Genomic DNA, 20,837 nt, shown 5'->3' on the forward strand with positions numbered 1-20,837 from the left:
GCAGGCGGAATGGCCCTCGATTCCCCTTCTATTTCCTCTTCTGCCACTGAGGGCATATTTGCTCAGGTAGGCCCGCCTCCGCAGCTGGACGTGCTTGGGGGTATTTCCGTAATTTAGCGTGAGCCTGTCAATGTTTCAAACTGCGTTTTTTTTGAATAATTCAAACTGCGTTTCTACTGGGCGACCTGTGCTGTCACTTGCGTTTCCACCCGCGTGAGCTGTCTCCCCACTGCCATTCTGGGTCCACCCGCGTGACCCCACACGTCGGTGAGACGCCCCAACAGCCCCCGCTTGCTTTGTGCGGATCGTGGCTCAGCATTGGCGCCTTGCCTGCCTCGATGTCTGCAGAAGGGGATACAGTCTCCCTGTCAATTAGATCTGGTCCAGTGGACCGTCTCTCGCTGACATGTGGGTCATGCTGGAGGTGACGGGTGAAACTGCGCGCGGAACGGGTCTACGTGGCTTGCACGGGTGGATAGTGCGTGGCGTGTTGTGCTGTTACCGTGCACGCGATTGGACGAGGTCGCGTTCAAATTGTGGCCTCCTTTTGGTCGTTTCAATGGCTTCGCAGTAAATGGGCATTCTGACCGTTGGAAGCCTGGGGCCGGCCGGCGAGAAACCAGGGCCTTGTTTGGTTAGGATTACATGAAAATTTTATTTCATCTTTAACCGCTAATTTAGAGTATTAAATAAAATCTAATTACAAAATCATCTTCACAATCCCTCGTGTAAATCACGAGACAAATCTAATGAGACGTTTGACCGCGCGATTATAAGATGGTTACTGTATCATCACTGTAGCAAATCATCAATTAATTACTGTCATTAGATTCGTCTCGAAAAATTACACACATCCTAAAAAAATTTTGCAAATAAACTTCATTAGAGCAGTCCCAACGCCCGGTTTCTTGGATCAGTTTCCAAGAGAAAAAAAGAGAAGTTAATGTCAATAGAAATCATCCTCCCAACGCATTGGTTTCTATACTAATCATTATACAGTGAATAACTTAAATGCAGTACACAAACTAGATAAGATCAGCTGTGGCAAATTTTTCCAGGCTGTGGAGGGGCGCCGCCGTAGCTCGCGAGATGCGCCCGTGCCGCCGCCGGGAAGGAGCAGCGGCCCTTCGGGACGGCCTGCGGAGGGGCGGCGGCGGAGGGAGCAGCCGTCGTGGCTCGCGCGGGAGGCCTGGCGCGCGTGCAGGGGAAGGAGGCGGAGCTTCCTCAAGTACCTGCGCGGCGCCGTGGTCGCCGGCGCCCTGCGCGCGCCCGTGGCCGCCACGACCATAGCCGCGTCGGCGTGCGAAGCCGGCGGCGGAGGAGGAGGTGGCGCTTGCGGCGCCGGGGACGTCGAGGACGACGCGTCCTTCTTCGACCTGGAGTTCACGGTGCTCGGCGACGAGAGCGCCGCGTCCGACGCGGAGGAGGAGCGGGTGGAGTTCAACTTCGCCGTGGCCGGCGAGGACGTCGCCGCGTCCGGCGGGGGTGAGGTGGTGGCCGTCGACGCGGTGGCCGCGTCGGCCGGCGCGGATACGGGCGAGGCAAAGGACGGCGCGGAGGAGGCGGAGAGGGGCGAGGAGCAGCGGCCCTCCGGGACGGCCTGCGGAGGCGAGGTGGCCGTCGACGCGGTGGCCGCGCCGGCCGGCGCGGAGACGGGCGAGGCAAAGGATGGCGCGGAGGAGGCGGAGACGGCCGAGGAGGCTGCTCCGGCCCAGCGGCAGCACAGCTGATCCGGCCGGATGGGGCAAGAAACCAGCTGTTTCTCCCCAACGCGATGCCGCTCGTTTCTTCAGGCCTCGGTGCTAGCGCCGACGCCGTTTCTTGCAGGAGAAATCGTTTCTTGGTTTTACGCTCTCTCTCTCTTCTTCAGGGGGCGTTTAGTTTCTTCGAGGGAAAATTTTTTGGGTGTCACGTCAATGTTTGACCAGATGTCGGGAGGGTTTTTCGAACACTAATTTAAAAACTAATTTCAGAACCCGCTTGGAAACCGCGAGACGAATATTTTGAGGCCTTTGGCCGCACCATTAGCACATGTGGGTTACTGTAGCACTTATGGCTAATCATGCACTAATTTGGCTCAAAAGATACGTCTCGTCGTGTACATCCAAACTGTGTAATTAGTTTTGTTATTTAATTACATTTAATACTTCATACATGTGTTCAAAGGGGAGGTGAAAATTTTTGGGAACTAAACAGGCCCTCAATTGTTGTGCCACGTTAGCAAAAAGTGGAACTGTTCATCGCAGTTAACGCAGATAGAAACGATCATAAATACGGCGTTGGGAGTCCGAGCTCCATGCTGAAATTCATCTTTTTGTGTAAAGTTGATGTGATGTGTAACCAAACACGCCCGAGTTCAGTATTTGGTTCAGCTCGTCGGCTACTATCGTAAGAGCATCGTGGCATTTTACATTTTTACTATTATATCGAATGACGCTCGTCAGATTATCATTCTTAGAATAAAACTTACAATTATACCAGTAGAGAAAAGTTTGACTTATATTTTTACCACATTTGTTGATGTGGCATGTCACGCCAGCCCCACACGCTGGCGCCTAATCAACAGGCTCTGGTGAAATGTCCTCCCTATCCCTGATCCTCTATCTCCCTCTCCGACCGCTGGTCCCGCAACTCATCTCACTTCCATGTGGACCGCACACATCAGCTCTGTCTCCTACCTCCAGCCGTGGCAACCTGAGCCTCGTCACCCAGAGGAACGAGGAGACCGAGAGGACGGGCGGTGGGAGCAGCCAATTTGATTATGTAGTGTAGCGAGGGCGCGCGGGGGGGCGAGTCTGTGGGCGGATGGTCTGGATGCAAGCAGATGAAGAGAAGGCAGTGGGAGGGCCGGGGGCATGGCGGCACGCCGACGCCGGCGAATCTGGGGCGAGTAGACGGAGAGAAGGCAGCGGGAGGGCCGTGGCACAGCGGTGCGCCGACGTTGTGGCGCTCACGTGGCTACGCCTGTGAGGTTGCGCGGCCTCATGGTCGCAGATCTAGGAGCGACATCCGGGTCATGGGGCGAGCGCGCGAGCGACGTGCAGCTGCGGCCTTGTTGCGCCGTGCCTGCGAGACTGTGCGGAGGCGACGAGCGGGATGCACCAGGGGGGACGGGCCGCGGGCAAACTCAGCCCTGGCGGCCGGCGCGGATGGCCCTGTGTAACGAACATGGCACCATTGATGCCATTTCGAGTGATTTTGGTGATCGAATGACAACACAACACTTGGACTAATATGATTGTTAAGATAATCATTCTCAGGCTTTTAGGTTCAAGTGATGACAAAGAGAAAGAGAAGATAGGCGTAGCAAGGCCCGATGGACTGCCCCTACGGGGGTTCCGCTACCCGGTTAGCGGACGGGGGTCGAGGGGGAGCCGCCCCTCGCGGGTCTCAGGGCAGAGCCCTGAAAACTCTTCGATTCAGGAGCACCGGAAGAACCGACGCCAGGGCATCGGAGCATCCGATGGTAGTCGGAAGAACCGACGCCTTGATACTTTGGTGCAGAAGGGAATCGAAGCCAAGTCAGCCTATAGGCACCGGTTGAACCGACGGTCCAAAATAGGGCATCGGTGCAATGGCCGTCCTTTGTACCAGAGACGATGTCAAGTGCCCAGAAGAAGTTTCTTCAGCACCGGTTCAACCGACGGTGCATCGGTGCATACCACCGGTGTAATGACATCAGCATCCAGGAGAAGATTCTTTCAGCACCGGTTGAACCGGTGAGGCATCGGTGCATTGCATCGGTTCAACCGGTGGTCTCTGCGTCAGCTGTCAGGACTTCAACGGCTACTTCATGTTATGAGTGACCGGATGAACCGACGCTACCCCACCAAGAGGCATCGGTTCTTCCGGTGATACGCAGATTTTCAACTAACCGTTGGAGCAACGGCTACAAGACTTGGTAGCCTATATATATGCCTCACCCCGTCCATTTGAAGTGTGCTGGAGTTGCTGAACATCCCAAACACACCCAAGAACATCTCCAACCACCATAGAGCTTCATTGTACATCATATAGGCTTAAGCACACTTGTGAGAGTGCTTAGTGCTTGTTATAGGGATTAGTTCTTGCGAGAGCTCCCTTGAGAGAAGTCTTGCTGCGGCAAGCAACTTGTGATCCGTCGTGTGACCCTCTGTCTTGGTGTGGAGTGGCAACGACACTTTGTGCGGGGGAAGAGGAGGCCCCCTCCTTGGTGGAGAAGCTCCGTAGTGGATTTCGGCCGGGTGACCGAGAGAGACGGTGGCGGTGCACGAGACTCGGTGTCTTGTGGGCACTTGCCTTTGCTTGCCGGCATCGCCATTGGTGGCGTAGTGCAAGACGGTGATCGGAAGAGCCTCGGTGTCCCGTGGACGTAGGCGTTTATGCCGAACCACGTTACATGACCGTGTCTACTCGGGAGTTTGCATCTCTCTTGCACTTACCTCTTTACTTACCGCATTACGTTTCCGCACTTACTCTACCTTGCATTCTTTTACTTTCCTAGTTAGTTTGATTAGGATTAGCTAGGTTGCAAGTCTTTTTAGGGGTAAGTAGAGAGTAGCATAGGTAAACCTTAGTCATAACTAGCATGCGTAGGACGTGTTAGGTTTATCTTATGCAAGTAGTTTGAGCCCTAGGTTAAAAAGCGATTAGCGACCCTATTCACCCCCTCCCCCTCTAGGGTCGGACACCCCGGTGATCCTTACACCCTGGCTGTGGGCGAGCTCGGCCCCGGCGGCGTGGGTGGATGTGGTTGTGGGTTGCCGGCGAGGCATGAGGGGTCGCGAGCAAAATGCCATGACAAAAGGCTAGCTCCATCTGTGCGACTGCGGGCAGTGGCTTTGGTGCTAGAGGTAGAAGACGGAGCTGACATGTGGAGTTCACATGGAAGTGAGATGAGCTTCGAGACCCAGCCATCAGAGGGGGGGGGGGAGAGATCAGGGGCAGGGAGGCATGTCACCTGAGCCTACTAATTGGGCGCCAACGTGTGGGGCTGGCGTGACGTGCCACATAAGCAAATGTGGTTCTCTCTGCTAGTATAGTTATAGATGTCATGCAAGAGTTGTTATCTGATGAGCGTCATTCGGTATGATAGTAAAAATGTAAAAAACCCGAGCATTGTAGAATTAGAATGTGTTCATAGTTTGCACTGAAAGATTTGTCCGAATTACAGAGAAATTTACATGTATCCTATGGATTTTCCACGGTACAAACAACGCAAATGCAGCTTACGCAGGTGAACCCTAGCTACCAGCAGCATATCTGACAATGTGTAGCATCGATCAAATCTGATGGTATGGAAGCATACTCCAATCACACTATCACAGAATATGATAAGAATTATTCTCTATTTTACAACATAGACCATATCTGACTTAAGGTTTAAAATCTTTGTGGAGCTATGGCGTCCCGAGAAGCGAGTACAATCGAAAATTCAAGCAAAAAATGTTGAATTTTCATGGCGGCAGTTATACAGACAATTGTACAATGTACTTTCTAAAAAATGCTACAACAAGCTGGTCGGTTTGAGTCTTACAGGTATGCTTCTAAAAGAATGAAGTATAGGTCACTAGGAGTCTGGAATCTGAATTTCCTCAGCTGCTGGGTCGTGGCATTGCATTTGGTGGCCGTACAGCAGGGTTGCCATATCCAGGCGGTAATCTGTTTCCAGCTACACCAGGCTGATTTGGCCTAGATGGCAATGCCCCCATGCGAGCTGCAATTATCGCATTTCGCTCCAATAGGAGCTTCTTTCTGGTCTTCTCCGTGTACTCTCTTGTTCGAAGGACCACCTGCTCAATCTCAGCAAATAACGACATCTTCACTTCTATTTTTTGGAACTGCATGAAATCAAGAATCATATTTAAGAATCACAGTTATAAGTAGTAGAACACACAACACGAAGAAGGTATGCTTCCATGATCAGAATTTTCACACTACCAGTCTTTCAATCATCAGTGCTGTCAACCTTCGAATGTGATATTCCTCCTGATCACCAAGAAATTTAGCTTTCACAGCAGCTGCTGATATAGCAGTGGCTGCTGCTCGTTTGAGCCTAGTTATGGAATCATTCTGATTTGCAGTAACTATAGAGCCCTTCTCTTCGTTGGCAGCTACACTCTCAATGTTGTTAGGTTCTGCAAGATAGACAGCATAGAGCAAGGGAAGTCAGCTGGTAAAGGATGGAGGCTGAGCCTGGGCTTTTGTGGTAAAAACTTGCTATATGTTTTCCAAATGGTTGGGAGGATACGTATAGAACAGATGTCATCGATGTTTGGAAAACTGTGGACAAATAGCAGAGGCAATAACTGATGTAATTGTAGTTGTTAGCGCGCCCCACCTAGCCAACCCGACCATAAAACCCAGGTGTTATAGTGGGAGGGGTGGGGGGGGGGGGCTTTTATCCATAGTCCATCATTCCCCCTACGGCGTGCGAGCCCGGCGTAGCCCGCAGCAGGTTCTAGTGCCCGGCGTAGCCCGCAGCAGGTCTCAGCACACGAGAGGCGCAGGGGAAATCGCGCAGCGGAAATGCGTGGCCGGGTGGGTTCAAACCCGGGACCTCGGCTCTGGTACCATGTTAGCGCGCCCCACCTAGCCAACCCGACCATAAAACCCAGGTGTTATAGTGGGAGGGGTGGGGGCTTTTATCCATAGTCCATCAGTAGTAATCACCAAACTCATGGAGAGAAAAAAGAAAATATTTCCTTTTTAAAATAAATGGACGAAATATTTCTGAAAGTTCAAAATTTTTGACCCCACACACACAAACGCAAAGGCACTTGCTTTTTAATGGAGGGCTGACTGACTATACTAATCAGGAACATATTCATGCAGTACCAGCAAAGCAATTAGCAAGGCACATAATTCTGAATTTATCTACAGCAGCTCAGATAAAGCTCAATCCAATGGCAGCCTGGCAGGCTACCAAATATAGAATCTTAGTCATTAAAGTCAGCAATAAGCTTAACATGTGAATCAGTCACTGGTGAATTGTATAGGCAAATAGTCACACCAGTGGGTCATGCACTAGTAAATAAAAGTCATGAACTACCTCTTTTATAGAAAAAGCAGCAAAAAATAAAGAAGTTTTAGTTCAAACAGAATGAAAATGCGCGGTTATCCTTTACAGTTCATACAAATAGTTTTGATGAGAAAAAACAGATGAAGTACCTCCCATATTGCCATTTTCCAATGTTTCACTTTGCCTATCTTCCTGTTGGGTGGCTGGTGTAGCAACTGCATCTTTAGTCTTATTGAGCCGGTCCTTCCCTTTTAAAGATGAATCGTCAGGAGCCTCCATCTCGACATTTGATTTGTCATTTACTTGCTTAGGATTACTTGCACCTATATTACTTCCTGCAACAACCACTGGTGAAGCTAATAAACCACATTCAGTCATATTATCTGGAGTAACTGAATCTTTCATGGAACTCATCAAACCTTTTGTATTGTCAGTTGCACTCTTATCCACAGTAGCAGTTGAATCACCTGACTCCATGGCATTATTGGTTTTGGCCTCCTTTATGGGGCAATCATCACATGAGACATTCTTACCGTCTGATCCTTGGTTGTCGTTTTGTGAGATAGATGAATTATTATGCTTTTTCACAGATAAAGAATTATCTTTGTTCTCATTGATTTCCTTTTTCTCAGTATCAACTGAATTTTTAGTGATCTCCTCATCTTTCGTTTGATCACCATCTGTATTTTTATTACTGCAAAATTCATTTATATCGTCAGAAAACTCTTGTGAGCACTTCTGCGTAAGATAGTTGCAAGCATTGCTTACCTTACACTAACACAAATGTCTTTCAGATCATTTGGTGGTTCCTCAAGAATAAAACAGTGCCTACTAGCTAATTGGAGCGCAGGAGACACCTCAGAGATAGCTTTTAGGGAACTACGGCAGGAAGTGGTAGCACTATCATCTTCCACAAGGCCAGCTAAAAATGCTGCCTGCAGAGACATATCTTAGGCCTTGAGTAGTACATACTGTACAAATAAGTAAAAACAACAAATAGTATAAAGAACTTACTAGTGCCATAACTGGGTTTCCTGCATCAGCAAAAGAACCTTCGTATTCTGGGCTGTGACCAGCAGCCTCGAACACAGATTTTAGGATATCAATAGCAAAATTCGACAGTTTTTCACCAGAAGTGTCGACATCAGCAGAATTCTCCTTTGCAGTAGGTTGCTCATCAGATGATTGTTTTGGCTCTTCAGTGTTCGGGGATGCAGCTGAATCTTTGCTAACTGAGTTCTGAGTATCTTTATTTTCAACAACACTTGCATCTTCAGTTTTCGTTCCTTCACAGTTGCCCTCTATTTTCTCTGAGGCCCTCTCATCTGCAGTATCTTTTCCTTCCGCTTTATCTTCAACGTCCATTTTCTCAGATGTTTCAGCAATGCCTTTCTCAGTTGTGACTTGCTCAGTACTTCCTGGGATATTTTGATTAATATCTTCGGCATCATGGAAGCGGTCCTCGATTTGCATTTGAAGAAAGTGCAACATGCATTGCGTTTTTGTTTTAGTAGCTACATGTTCAGCAATCTCGGCCCATTTTCCACCAAAAATTTCTAAACCTTCTAAAAGAAGCAAGGTCTCCTCATCAGTCCAGCTAGTACCACTAGCACCTGAAACTTCTGAAGAATCCATGAGGATGAAATCAGTTTTGGCCATGCCTGGATCGAACTTTCCTTCGTTATAGCAATCACAACACAGGTCAAAATCTGCCTGTAGAAATGAATGAAAGATCAATACTACCGATTGACAGATTTATAACATAACTCTTTCTCTCTTAAACAACAACAGTAACAAGAAAAGGTTGACTTCAGAATTAAGGTAAGCAGTATTGGCTACAGAGAAGTATTAAAGTCGCATCAAGTTAATGTTGATATATCTCTGCAATGCATAAGATATATCAGCATTTTGGCAGGTTACTGGCATCCAAATTCCATATCCAATGATCTAATGGTTGTTGTTTATGCCGTATAGCTGTTGCCAATCAATTTGGGAAAATGAGTAGAAAACAACACTGATAGAAAATAAGACGTATACAAGAACTCCAATCGGCCTACAAATAATACAGCACGCATCTCCATATACTATACCGAGCGAGTGCTAATACGTGTACCCAAAGTGCAGATATATAGGTGCTACTATACACAAAGGTGATGAGACATACAGCAAAGTTTCAGAAGGGACTGCAGGTCTGCAGCACTGAATTAAAAAATCCAAACCTGGGTCCGACAGTGGTAGCGCTTCCGCGAGCAATCAACTGAACATGAGTTGCAGTGGTACTCAACAGAAGGCTCAGCTGCTGCAACTACATCTTCAAGAAGTACAGGATCAGGAAACAAGCTAGGCAGAGGGGGTGGAGCTCCCACATCTTCTTTCTTGGGCAAAGGCATCATATATGATTGAACCGGTTCAAATTTAAACAACTTGTCGATCAAAGAAGCTTTGTCCTCATCATGAGAATTGTCTTGGCTCGCCTCAGGCTTACTCTCCTCTTGTCCAGCTGGTGGAAAAGGGTGAAAATTTATCAAGCCCCAGTGATCCAAGAACTCCAAGACTTCCTGCCGAGCATCGATCTCCCCGATTGACAACTCGGCCAAATCTTTGGACTCCAGCTGCAACTGAGGATTGGCATGAAATTTCATCATGATGGAATTTCTAATCGCCAAATATATCTCAGGTGTCCGCTTCTCAGATTTTCCATTAAAAAAGGAAGGCAAGGTCTGCTTCTCAACCGGGTGGACCTCTTTCCATGAAAACCATCCTGTGGAAGAAAGGATTATTTTTTGTATTTTTGTTTCCAAGCAAAAATTGCTTTAAACAATGGGTAGAGTCCTAGAGAAGACAGCAAGAACCATGATTGATACAGTTGAAGGTGGGACCTTAAAGCTCAGCATGAAACAGTGGAATGCTTTCTCAGGTAAGTTATATGTGAAATACTTTAATTCCACCCAAAAAAGATCCTAATATGCCTTGAGTAGACAATAACCACGAATTACATGAAGGTGTTATTGGAATACAATCTTATATAAATAGAAAGGATTGCTAATATGCCATGAATATTTAGAAACTGTGCAGTAGAAGAAATAAGGAGTTATACATTGATTAACATGGTCTGAAGTAGTTACTGGCCTACTGCAATCACACAAGAGAGAGGAAAATTATTGAACTATCAGATTCTTTTACTCTCTATCAGGTCATTTTATTGTTTCCATCAGAGAATGTATTAAAATAGTACATAGAGGATACAGCCAAACTGGCAACTGCATGGAACTTTGAACAAAAGTCTTAAAATGGAATGAAAATTGGCTGCAAGATTGCATTAGTTATTGCAGTACACGTTAAAAATCCTTGATTATGTCCAAGTTAGATAATATGCATTCATCTATAGAGTTAGAAACTGCATACAGGGTCATAGACTGGACACAAGGAAGCAGTTATCACAGCTATTCACCTTGGTTACATGCACACTGAGAAGCACACAAAATGGATCAGTCCCCACAGAAGCAGAAAACTCAAAAGCAAATTACTGCTACTAAAATTAGCAGCATGAAGCTGTATAACAAATTAAAAAATAAACTAGTTAAATACTTCAATTACAGCATGTTATAAAATTCTAAGTTCGATCAGTTAACTACTTAATTAGCAGTATGCCACCAAATAAAGCTACGCATATACCAAAAACACATGTAATTAACACATCATGAAGCAACCTACGCATAAAAATGAGCTGGTCTTCGACAAGACCATTCAAATTGCACAGCAATAAGCTAAAGGGGGGATGGTTTCCAGTGGACTAATCTACCGAACAACTCCGCCCAACATCCTCTACCAAGACGCGAACTGGACAACTGGTCGCGAACATCCACAATTCGCAACCCCAACCGAGAGATCACAGCAGTCTTCGTGGCTCAGAGGACTCACCAGCAAAGGTAGGGACCACATGGACGCCGGCGCCGCGGGATCGGACGGCCTCGAACACCTCATCCACCAGCGGCTGCTCCGCTGCCGGCGTCTCCTCCCTTTCGGGGCGGATCGCACCGACCTCTCCCTGCCCGCCGCCGACCCCATCCCCAGCTGGGGCCGCCGATGACGCTGGTCCCGGCTCTGGCGGCGCGCCCGCGAGCTTGTGCGGCGACTGGCGCGCGGCGCGCGTGAGCGGCCCGCTGTGCAGCAGGTGCGGGGGCACGTGGAAGGCAGCGTTCCTCTCCTTGGCCTGCCGCTTCGACGGCGTGAACGAGGACCCAGACGACTTGCGCTTGCCGCCGCCGCCGCGGCGGCGGGGGGCCTCGGCCGCGGGCGCGTCACCGTGCGCCGCCGAAGACGGCTTGGGCTCCATGCCGCTTCAGCGGCTTCGCTTCCCTTACTCCCGGCGAGACCAGCCGGAGATGGGGAGGGGGAGCGCGCCGCGTCTGCCGACTCCCCCCCTTTCTTCTTCTCTCTTGTGCTCTACCTCTCTGCCCTTCAGTGTGGAGTTGCGGGGACGTGGCGTCGGGTGCCCGTAGCAACAACATATGTCTCGCTGACTGGTGGGATCCTGGGTACCGGCAGCTAAATCCTTTTCCGGGCTGCCCGTCCGGTGTGAATTTCTTTTTTTAATCGCGTCTGGTTTGCATTTTGCTGCGTCTCAGACCGACTCCAACAACTTAAAGCAAAACCAGACACTCATTCGGAAGTTTGCCTCACTCACAGTGTTTGCATCATGCACGTAAAAAATCTCGTCTCCAACAGTGCAGATGCAACTCCCACCCTCCTCCCGTCGCCACCTCATCCCTCCCCTGCAGCTGCCGGTAGGCGAAGACGGGCAGCGCGTCGATGAAGGCCTGGTCCAGCCCGAAGTCGTGGAGGTGGAACAGCTGCTGCAGCTGCTGCTGCAGCGCCGCGTCCGCCCCGCCGACGTCCCCCCGCACCGCCGCCGCCGCCGACGCGGGGCCCCCTCGGCCACTGCCGAGGCGGTGCTGCTTCTTCATGAGGACACGGACGAGGAGGTGGAGCAGGCCGGAGATGAAGAACACCACGGTGAGAATCACGATGATGAAGAGCACCGCGGGGCTAATCTTCCCTCCGCCCCCGCCCCCGCCTCCGCCTCCGCCACCCGCGCCCTGCGCCTGCTGTGCCACCGGCGGCGGCGGCGGCTGCTGCAACGGCAGTGGCAGCGGGGGGCGGGGCGGCGAGGCCACCGTACAGGAGCACGTCCCTGACGAGGCCGACGCCATGGAGGCGGCGCTGGGCGGAGGATCCGGGCGAGGACAAGGACGCCGCCGCTGCTTCAGCCATGCCTGCTAGGAGCTCGGAGCGCGAGGCCGTTCCCGCATCTCATCGGATCCCGCAGGCCAGAGATGCGATCTCTGAGGGAAGGAAAACCCAGCGATCTCCCCTCTGTCTGGACAAGATGCGGATTCAAGCTTCACCGTCGTCGATTCGACCTTCGCAGGAGCCGAATCGACTTCCACCGCCGTTGAGCCGAATCGAGCTGCTTTGGCGTCCTCCCGGTGCTCTGCATCTTCCTCGAGATCCGCCGCGCGGCGCTCGACTCCTGCCGGCGCTCCTCCGCCACGCTCGCCTCCCTCCTCCCCCGGCCGGAGCTCCCTGGCCCCTCCCTCTCCCTCTCCTCATGGAGGCCTGCAGCAGGAGGCCAAGGTGGAGCCGGCGCCGTCCGAGGGTGGAGCTCCCTCAACGCCGCCGCCTCCTCCTTTGTTCCTCCGCCGCCTCCTCCTCCTCTGGTCCTCCGCCGCCGCCTCCTTTGGTCCTCCTCTGGTACTCCGCCGTGAGGAGCGAGAGTGCGAGGAGGACGAGGACGGGGGGAGGTGGCGATGCGGCGGGGCGGAGCAGATGCATTCGAGGAGAGAGGGAATGAATTTTGCATCGCCTCTCTCCTCGAATGCAATTTGCCTTCCGCGTTTGCGTGATCTGTTTGGCGGGATGCCTTCATGAACAGTAGCCATCGGAGAGGCAAAAATATGTTTGCCTATCGCTGTTGAAGTTAGTCTCATTGCTTGCAAATTGCAAAGCAAGAATGGCCGGTGGTTCTATTTTGAGTTTTTACTTTTGCCGAGTACACATTACTTCAAAAATAAACTTTTACTAAATACGTGTTTGGATCGAGAAATCTTACTGAGAAGTTTTGGATCTTGTTCAAAAGTAGATCAAGAAGTTTTCAAAACTCTTTTAATTCTAATACGTGTTAAATAAGATACAACAAAGATATAGTCACACGATCAATTCATCCCGGGAATTACCATCAAAACCTCTGACACAGCACTCTTATTCTACACGACTTATAAAAAACTAAAGGCTTTGTAGATAGGGGTGGTAATGGGCCTTGGTTCTAGTGGCCTCTTCACAGCCCAATATGACCGGCCCTTTAGCTCAAAATTATATAAGATTAGAGTCCGGCCCTTAGATTTTCTAGGCCAAAATCTAGGGCCTTTTACTAACCCTATTTTTAGCACACGTCATGTGAGCGATTATCAGGGGCGGATCTAAGGGGGGGCTAAGGGGGCTCCAGCCCCCCTACTGCCCAAAACTCTATGGAGCCCCCCATAGCCCCCCCTAAAATTTTGGAGACCATTGATGAAGGAAGAGAGAATAAGGAAGAGGAAGGGTCGCCAGCCCCCCTACCTTTCATTCCTGGCTTCGCCACTGGTGATGATGTGTATAGTAGGTTGATATTTATTTATATTTATATGCAGTTGATTTGATACATAAATCATATTCGTGAAGATTTTTTGTTAAAAGAAGTTATAATTGGTGCTACTACACTAAATGGAAATCTTTTTTTTTTGGAATATATTGTCCAAGAATGAATACAATCACGCAACAAGAAAATTATTTCTACATGAAAATCATGTTTGTTTGCCATGCATTAATTGAGGGAACAACCCACCATGCCAATCCATGTAACCTATTTCATCCAATTTTCGCAAAATCTTCTTGGGTCGTCCACAACCTCCCATGTGCATGGAATCTACAATGTAATATTTGACCTATTTTCGTTTTACATACTATCCATGCATCAATGCTAGCTCGTTTCATATGAATAGCTCTACTAATATTTTCTTGAATAAACTTTTCTAGAAAATAATTCCCTTATCGGAAAAGTTAGATCATTTTTGAGAAACTTATATCAATAACTTTTGTAGAAAACTTACTTTATAAACTATTATAAGAGGAAGCTATTAGAAATATTTCCTCTATAAACGTTACTTGTAGAAAAAATTAGTGACTTTTATCAGAGGAAGTTATTCATATATTTTCTATAAAATAAATCTATATATATTTTATATAACGACTTTTGTGGATAGGTTATTGTAAAAAACATGTCACATGAAAACTTAAGAGAACTATGAAAAACAAACTTAATATGTGTGCAACTTCTAGATGAAAACAAGCAAATTGCTACTACTTAACTGTGCCATATTCTGAAGAAAGGATTTGTAGAGCTTGTTAAAATATTCTTTTTCTGCTCACCATTGTGGCATTTGCCTCCTTTTTAATTGGTCAATGTGCAGCATGTACTTTGGAGAGCGCTGTCTAACTGAAAATTTTCACTGTAACTGCTTCAAACTACTTATTGAGATGGCATAAAGCCATGCATACTACCATCCATTTCTACTGTCACACTTTGAAATTTTTGGATTTCAGGATGTGATTAAAATTAAAAAAATCAACAATTTTCTTATAATTTTAAAATTTGTCCAACATTTGTTTTCTTCACAGGGAATTTAGTGTAAGAGAAAATAAATATTGGTAAATTTTCAAAAAAATTAATTGATGTTGTTTGGTTTGTTTTGCATTCATGCTGCAGTGCATTGTTTTATTGTTTGTTGTTCAATTTAAATTTAATTTTGAATTCGTTTGAGTTTGAATTTAAATTAAATATGTTTGAATCCTTTCAAAAATGGAAAAGCCTTTCTTTTACCCCCTTCCTCTTTTCAGCCCAATCGGCCCAACTTTCTCTCTCCCTCCCTCTCTTTTTCTTTCTTTCCCGCGACCCAAAACCTCTTCGCCCGGCCCAGTTTCTTTTTCCTCTCTCTCCCGGCCCGGCCTGCTCCGCTTTCCTTCTCTCTTTCTTTTCCCGCCGGCCCACCTTCTCCCTCCGGCCCAGCCCGTCCCGGCCTCCCCCTCCCGCAGCCCACCGACAGAGGGGGCCCGCCTGTCGGGGTCGCCCCCGACCTCGTGACGGAGCCGGACTCCCGGTGGAGTCTGACCCGGCCACGCCGCACGCCCCGCGCCGCTCCTTCCTTCTTGGCCCGCACGCCAAGGCCCGGTCCCCGTCCCTATATAAGGCGCCCGCACCCCCTGGAACCCTTTTGAGCCCCATCGAACCGCAGCCGCCAACCCAGTTCGCGCAAACCCTAGCCGCCGCCATTAGTGAGCTCGGAGCTCGGGTTCACGCCGCGCTGCCACTCCGCCGCTCCTCCTCGACAAGTTCATCGCCCAGGAGCTCCGCGAGGTAGAGAGGACGCTCGCCGACCCATCCTTTCTCCCCACCCCTCTCTCTCTCATCCGCACGGCCTCGCCGGAATCTGCGCGCCGCCGCTCGCCGTCGCAAGCTCGCTGTGGCCGCCAATGCCCCGCGCGAACCCCGCAGTCAGGTTCGTCGTCTCCCCAGCTAGCTCCCAGGCCAGATCCCAGGAGAAACCGCTGCCGGAATCGCGTTTTCGCGGTTTTCCGGCAACTGCGCCGCCGCCCGCCGCCACGCACACCTCGCCGCCGGTGCAAGCGCTGCCGCCAAAGTCATGGAGCCGCCCCGCCCGAGCCGCGTGCCTGTCTTCAGCCGAGCTGCCGCCCGCCTGAGCCGTTTCCGAGCCGAGCCGAGCCACCTAAGACGCCTCTGCGCCGTTAGATCTAGATCCAACGGATCAGATCTGTTAAACTCGAGCCGGATCTGTGCCGTCCCTGCCCTTTTTGCAAAAGAGACCCTGAGTTTTCTTAGAATCAACCCGCAGTCCAGCGTAGTTCAAAAGTAATTAGGTTTAAGTCCTTTGTTTTCCGTTTTAGCCCCTGAGCTTTTCTAAAATCGAACCCGCCGCCCCTAGCCTGAAGATTTGTATGCTAGCCCCTAAAGTTTAGGTTTAATTATGTTTAGGCCCCTGGTTTCTTCTGATCTAACCCCTGGAAGCTCTGTTTCTTTACAAATGAGCCCCTAGAACCCTGTTTTGGCTATAACTTCTTCGTTTTAGCTCTGTTTTCATCGATTCTCGCGCTCACGTGATCCTTGCAACGTGTGCGATAGCTTTATGACCTTGTTATCCTCTGTGAGCACAGTTTACTGTGTCTTGCAAATCTTTTCCGCTAGCTCCTAACTCTATAGTTAATCGCGACTAGATCCCTGAAGCATCGTTTATCCCATAGAATCGCCGTTTTAGTTCCGTTTTCCGTGTTTCTTGAGCTCTCGTAACCATAGCAGCAAGCCCTATCCTTTAGTACGCCCTTTTAAAGTCTTTCTTTTGTTTTGGTGTATTGTTCTTAGATGTATTTTCTTGTTTGCTTTGTATGTTTGCCCGATGATTGTTTCGAGTAGAAGGATCGTTGTTCGAAGATTGAAGATCAAGAATTGCAAGTGAGCAAAAGCTGAAGAGCAGTAAAGAGCAGTAAGAGTAGCTTTTCGTTGGAGAAAGGCAAGTGACCCTAACCATCTTTCTATCTATGCTTATATACAAGAGTACTTGATTTAATTGAAACATGGAGAACCACCCAAGAAAACCGTACAACCACAATACTATATGGCTCTGGTCTTGGCTAAGTAATTAGATGATCTATATGTCGTGCCTGGGGCGTTTGATTGGTGGATATTTGGGTTATCGAGCTTTGAGGAGCGGGTGAAGGAATCTTCGTCTTCTGAGGTACCGCAGAAAGCAAGGGACCAGTGCGTACATATAGTGATTCTTTGGAAAAGCCTCGTAGCGTCCCTGTGCAATCACACCTCGAAAGTGTGGTATTGTGCCTAGCTAGCACATTGCGTGGTTGGGTTCAAAGTTCTTTGGAACTTTTACGCGAATTGTGGTGAAAGTGTATAACCTCTGCAGAGTTAAAACTAACCGGTTAGCCGTGCTCACGGTCAAGAGCGGCTTGGACCCTCACATGATTAATAAAGTTAAAGATGGATTTAAATAATTTTCTGGTTATTTCTTGTGGCCTTGCTGAGTACCAACCATAAGTGTACTTACCCTTACTTACTGCTGCTCAGAAGGGAAAGTTGCTGTGGAGTATTTTGAAGATGATGCTGAGTTCTAGGCGTACGCAACCCCCAGTCGATTGCCTGTGAAGTTTGAAGCCTTCGTTTCCAGGATAAGCTGTATAACTCTGATAATCTTTTAATTATTGCTTTTACGTGATACTGTTACTGATTATTCACTTATAATGTCTCTATATGTATGAAACTTGATCCTGGTATACATATAGTTATGCATTCGGTTTTGTCCTTAAAACCGGGTGTGACATCTACTCGGAAAACCATGATCTTATTTATTCTGTAGAGGGTGCCAGACAGGGGAATGAGTGTTCAACACCTAGAGGCTGCGCAAGTTTGATTTCTCACACTAAAAGATAGAGCCATTTAGCATGTATTTCTGCATAGTTTTTTGAACTAAGGGGTGCTTTAGTAGTTGTAAAATTTCTTTGTTCTTCTGGCATTGCCATTTTGCCATGTAAATAATGGGATTACAGAATCAACAAATGTTATTATGTGATCGCGTAGATGAAAGTGCATATAAGAAAATGGAACAGTTAATTGAGTTTTTATGAATAACTCAAAAACTAGCTTTGTTGATGCAAATTAGCATCTCCTCAGGTAAAATGACGGATTGCCCGAATTTCATACAGCTCCAGCTATAAGGATTGGGGGGAGGTGGTGGAGGGGGCTTGTTCTTGTTGTGTTAGGAGTATGCCCTATTGCTATAAAGGTTAGTGTGCAGTGTGCTCGATTATGGTTGAATTTATTGAAGATCCAACAAATGGAGGAAACTGCTTGGCGCTTGCTTGAGGCAACCGTATTTCGTTGTCTAGGAGAACATTGATCTTGTCACTCATGAGGTGATGCGTGATCCAAAGAATGTCTATGCTATTGGAGCTGGTAACACTATTTTCCCACTTTTTCGACACTAAATTTTGTTTGCCTAGCTGTAAACATTAGCCACTGATTGGCATTTTACCCTTCATGTTGGTTGGTTTTGATATTGAATAAAACATAAAATAGTTTAGAGCAACTTTAAGAGACTCTCTATATCTTTTTCTATTGCTAGGAATAGAGATTTTGATAGAAAAATATCCTCCAGCAGCTTCTTTAAGTGGTTATCCAAATGTAATTATCATCCATTCTTCATTTCTTGCTAGCCAAAGATAGACAACAGAAATAACTTTCTAGAGTGTAATCAAGATATAGAAAAACTGTTGGAAAGAAGAAACATATAGAGAGCGATTTTTATGCAAAAGACTCTCCTAATAATAATTTAGAGAATGAAATTTAGAAAGATTTTTGGAGATGCACTCAGATTCTACTTATCTGTTTAGTGCTCACCCATTACTTGATCTCTTCCCTTAATAGAGTACGTGTGAGGTACACAGAAATTGGGAGGGTTCCTTGTAAATTTAAGGAAGGAAACAATCTAATGGCAAAACTGTGGAATAGAGATTATGCTTTCTCACGAATGGCTATGGACATAGAGATAGTATTACCTGCTACTTTAGTGTAGTACATTTTATGATTTCTAGTCATTATATTTTTCTGGTGAAGTTTCAGGAATTGAGACAGCTTTAACAAATGAGAGCACAAGAAGGAAAATCCGTCTATTTTTTTCTCAATGCACAGAGATGAGATTGCTCATTTGCTGATAGAACAGCCCGAGAAACTTGCTCGTCTCTGCTGGCTCACACTCATCGCACTGAATGGTACATTGGTACAGTGCTTCCAACGGATGCGCGGTCGGAAAGGAGTTCCCTCGTGAAGCTAAGAGCATATCCAAGATTTTATCAAATTTTACTTGACAAATTTTGTGTTTTGCCAACTTCTAAAAAGATGTGCCAAGTAAAAAAAACTCATATCCAACAGTTTGGCATAATTCACTTGCCAAATCCAGATATAACTTACATCAGAAACCTGAGAGAGAAACAAAATTATATTTATGCCCTTCTGCCTCATGAAAACTTACATCAGGAACCCTGAGACAGAAATAAAATTATTTTTATGCCCTTCCACCTCTTCTGATACGGACGGATGCGCCGCGGATACGAGCGCGCATATATATGCGCGGGGAGGCTCTTTTTCCGAACTTGGCATAAATGGTAAGCTGGGATGGAGAACTGTTGGAGAAGGTTTTTTCTTTTTTTGCCAAAAAAATAAAAATGGCAACCTGGGATGGGAACTCTTGGAGATGCTCTGGCTTGATTGGTTTGCTACTAATTTTTGCTATGCCAAAATATAGGGCTGCCAATAAAATTTGGCTATCAATTCGTTCCAGCCTAGAAATTGGTCATTTTGACCAGAACCATGCCAAGTCACTAGGAACTTCTTAAACCTTTAAGAGAGAAAAAATATTGATTGGCACTAAACCAGATAATTATCTAAATTTCTTGCCAACACTTTGGCAATCCCTGATTTTGGTAACCCAATATATTGGCTTGCCATGATTTTGGCTTGGCAAAAATCAGGGGCGGAGCTAGACCAAAACTTTGGGGGGTGCAGACTTTTAAGGCACATTTCAGAGAAGAACTCTCAAACCAGCTCCTTGCTAAAGTAGCGGAGAAGCACTGACGGTGAAATAAAATGAGTGGCTTAACCAACTCCTACTTTGTTTTCTTTGCAAATTGGCTTCTAATTTGCGATTTGCGAAGTGATAAAATTGTTTATTGAATTAAAAAATATTAATAATATTTATTAATGTATTATGGTGAGGTTTGAAGAATAGAAGGCTACAAATAAAAGTTGGTTTGGGTTGTCAAGATAACTCATTGGATCCTAAAGTTCTCATGGGTCTGTTGAGAAACAAAATGTTCTATTTTTAACAAAACTGTCACATCAATTTAATTAGCATATACAGATCATGAAAAGTTAATTTTAGAGGAAGTGATTACATTTTTAACAGGTGACCTCATCAATATAAAATACATCATATGCTGATAGATCTTGAGATAAGAATAAATTGCATGAGCCTTTAAAAAAATTGCTTGCGAGAGAGAACTGCGGCTAAAAAGTAGTGATGCCGAGCAAAGAAAGCGCCAGAATAAATGGTGTTTTAGGTGGAGGGGGGAGGATGGGGGATTGAATAGACGATGAGTTACAACATGTGGTCTACTTAATGGCACGTCACAAATGGTTGTGACCTACTGTGTGGATCAATGCAGCTTAATCAAACTTGGCCTGTTTAGTTGCCGGAGACACGAGCTTGCTGGTTTGCTAGGTCTTAACATGAGGATGCTGCTCAGGCTTAGTTTGCCGGCCACCTGGCCTAGCTCGTGGGTGCATGGACTTGACCCAGGGCGGTGCATATGTGGTCAACTGAAGATGGTTAGCACTGGAATTTGATTTTGCCGTGGGTGCACTTGCACCCACTCCTAACTATGTAGCTCCGCCCCTGGCAAAAATTGGCACCCAATCAATGCTCTAAATTTGCATTGCCTTCCTTCCTTCGTTCCTTCCTTCATGCAAGCTGGTCAAAAGCACGGCCTTGTTTCGCTCTAGTGACGCGCGAGGATGCGGGGTCAAAGCTGAAGCAGTGCGCGCCCGCGCAATTCTCCGATCTCTTCGCCTTCCCTTCCCGTTCTCTACGTCGTCGAGGCCACGCCACACGCGACCGTGACACCCTCCTGGTCCCCGTCCTCGCCCCTCCTCCCTGCAACG

At 47.4% G+C, this 20,837-nt stretch overlaps 2 protein-coding genes across 4 annotated transcripts; one reads left to right on the plus strand and one right to left on the minus strand.

Moving 5' to 3' along the window:
• Positions 1-9: 9 nt before the first annotated feature.
• LOC120647688 lies at positions 10-1,730 on the plus strand. Its single transcript, XM_039924553.1, has 2 exons — positions 10-108; positions 1,059-1,730. Exons 1-2 carry the CDS (start codon positions 10-12, stop codon positions 1,728-1,730), a joined length of 771 nt encoding a protein of 256 aa, XP_039780487.1.
• Positions 1,731-5,268: 3,538 nt separating this feature from the next.
• Positions 5,269-11,525, minus strand: LOC120649937 (SWI/SNF complex subunit SWI3D-like). Of its 3 annotated transcripts, none has more exons than XM_039926873.1 (8): positions 10,922-11,525; positions 9,220-9,761; positions 8,015-8,713; positions 7,769-7,935; positions 7,420-7,694; positions 7,150-7,335; positions 5,920-6,116; positions 5,272-5,819 (listed from the first exon to the last, which is right to left on the minus strand). In XM_039926873.1, exons 1-8 carry the CDS (start codon positions 11,334-11,336, stop codon positions 5,574-5,576), a joined length of 2,727 nt encoding a protein of 908 aa, XP_039782807.1. In that variant the 5' UTR covers positions 11,337-11,525; the 3' UTR covers positions 5,272-5,573. The 3 variants fall into 3 exon arrangements, with proteins under 3 accessions (XP_039782805.1, XP_039782807.1, XP_039782806.1); XM_039926872.1 differs by having other exon boundaries at positions 5,351-5,819; positions 7,150-7,347; XM_039926871.1 differs by having other exon boundaries at positions 5,269-5,819; positions 7,150-7,694; positions 10,922-11,491.
• Positions 11,526-20,837: the final 9,312 nt, after the last annotated feature.

This window comes from Panicum virgatum, chromosome 9K, assembly GCF_016808335.1.
Source record: "Panicum virgatum strain AP13 chromosome 9K, P.virgatum_v5, whole genome shotgun sequence".
In the NCBI taxonomy this organism is placed as follows: Eukaryota; Viridiplantae; Streptophyta; class Magnoliopsida; order Poales; family Poaceae; genus Panicum; species Panicum virgatum.

Excerpts from the sequence above, each read along its gene's own strand:
- LOC120649937 (XM_039926871.1), bottom strand. The coding sequence starts at position 11,336 with ATGGAGCCCAAGCCGTCTTCGGCGGCGCACGGTGACGCGCCCGCGGCC. Across the intron at positions 6,117-7,149 it reads GGAAAATGGCAATATGGGAG|AACCTAACAACATTGAGAGT; the intron begins GTACTTCATCTG and ends TCTATCTTGCAG. Across the intron at positions 5,820-5,919 it reads CACTGATGATTGAAAGACTG|TTCCAAAAAATAGAAGTGAA; the intron begins GTAGTGTGAAAA and ends GATTTCATGCAG.
- LOC120647688 (XM_039924553.1), top strand. The coding sequence starts at position 10 with ATGGCCCTCGATTCCCCTTCTATTTCCTCTTCTGCCACTGAGGGCATA. Across the intron at positions 109-1,058 it reads ACGTGCTTGGGGGTATTTCC|GCTGTGGAGGGGCGCCGCCG; the intron begins GTAATTTAGCGT and ends AAATTTTTCCAG.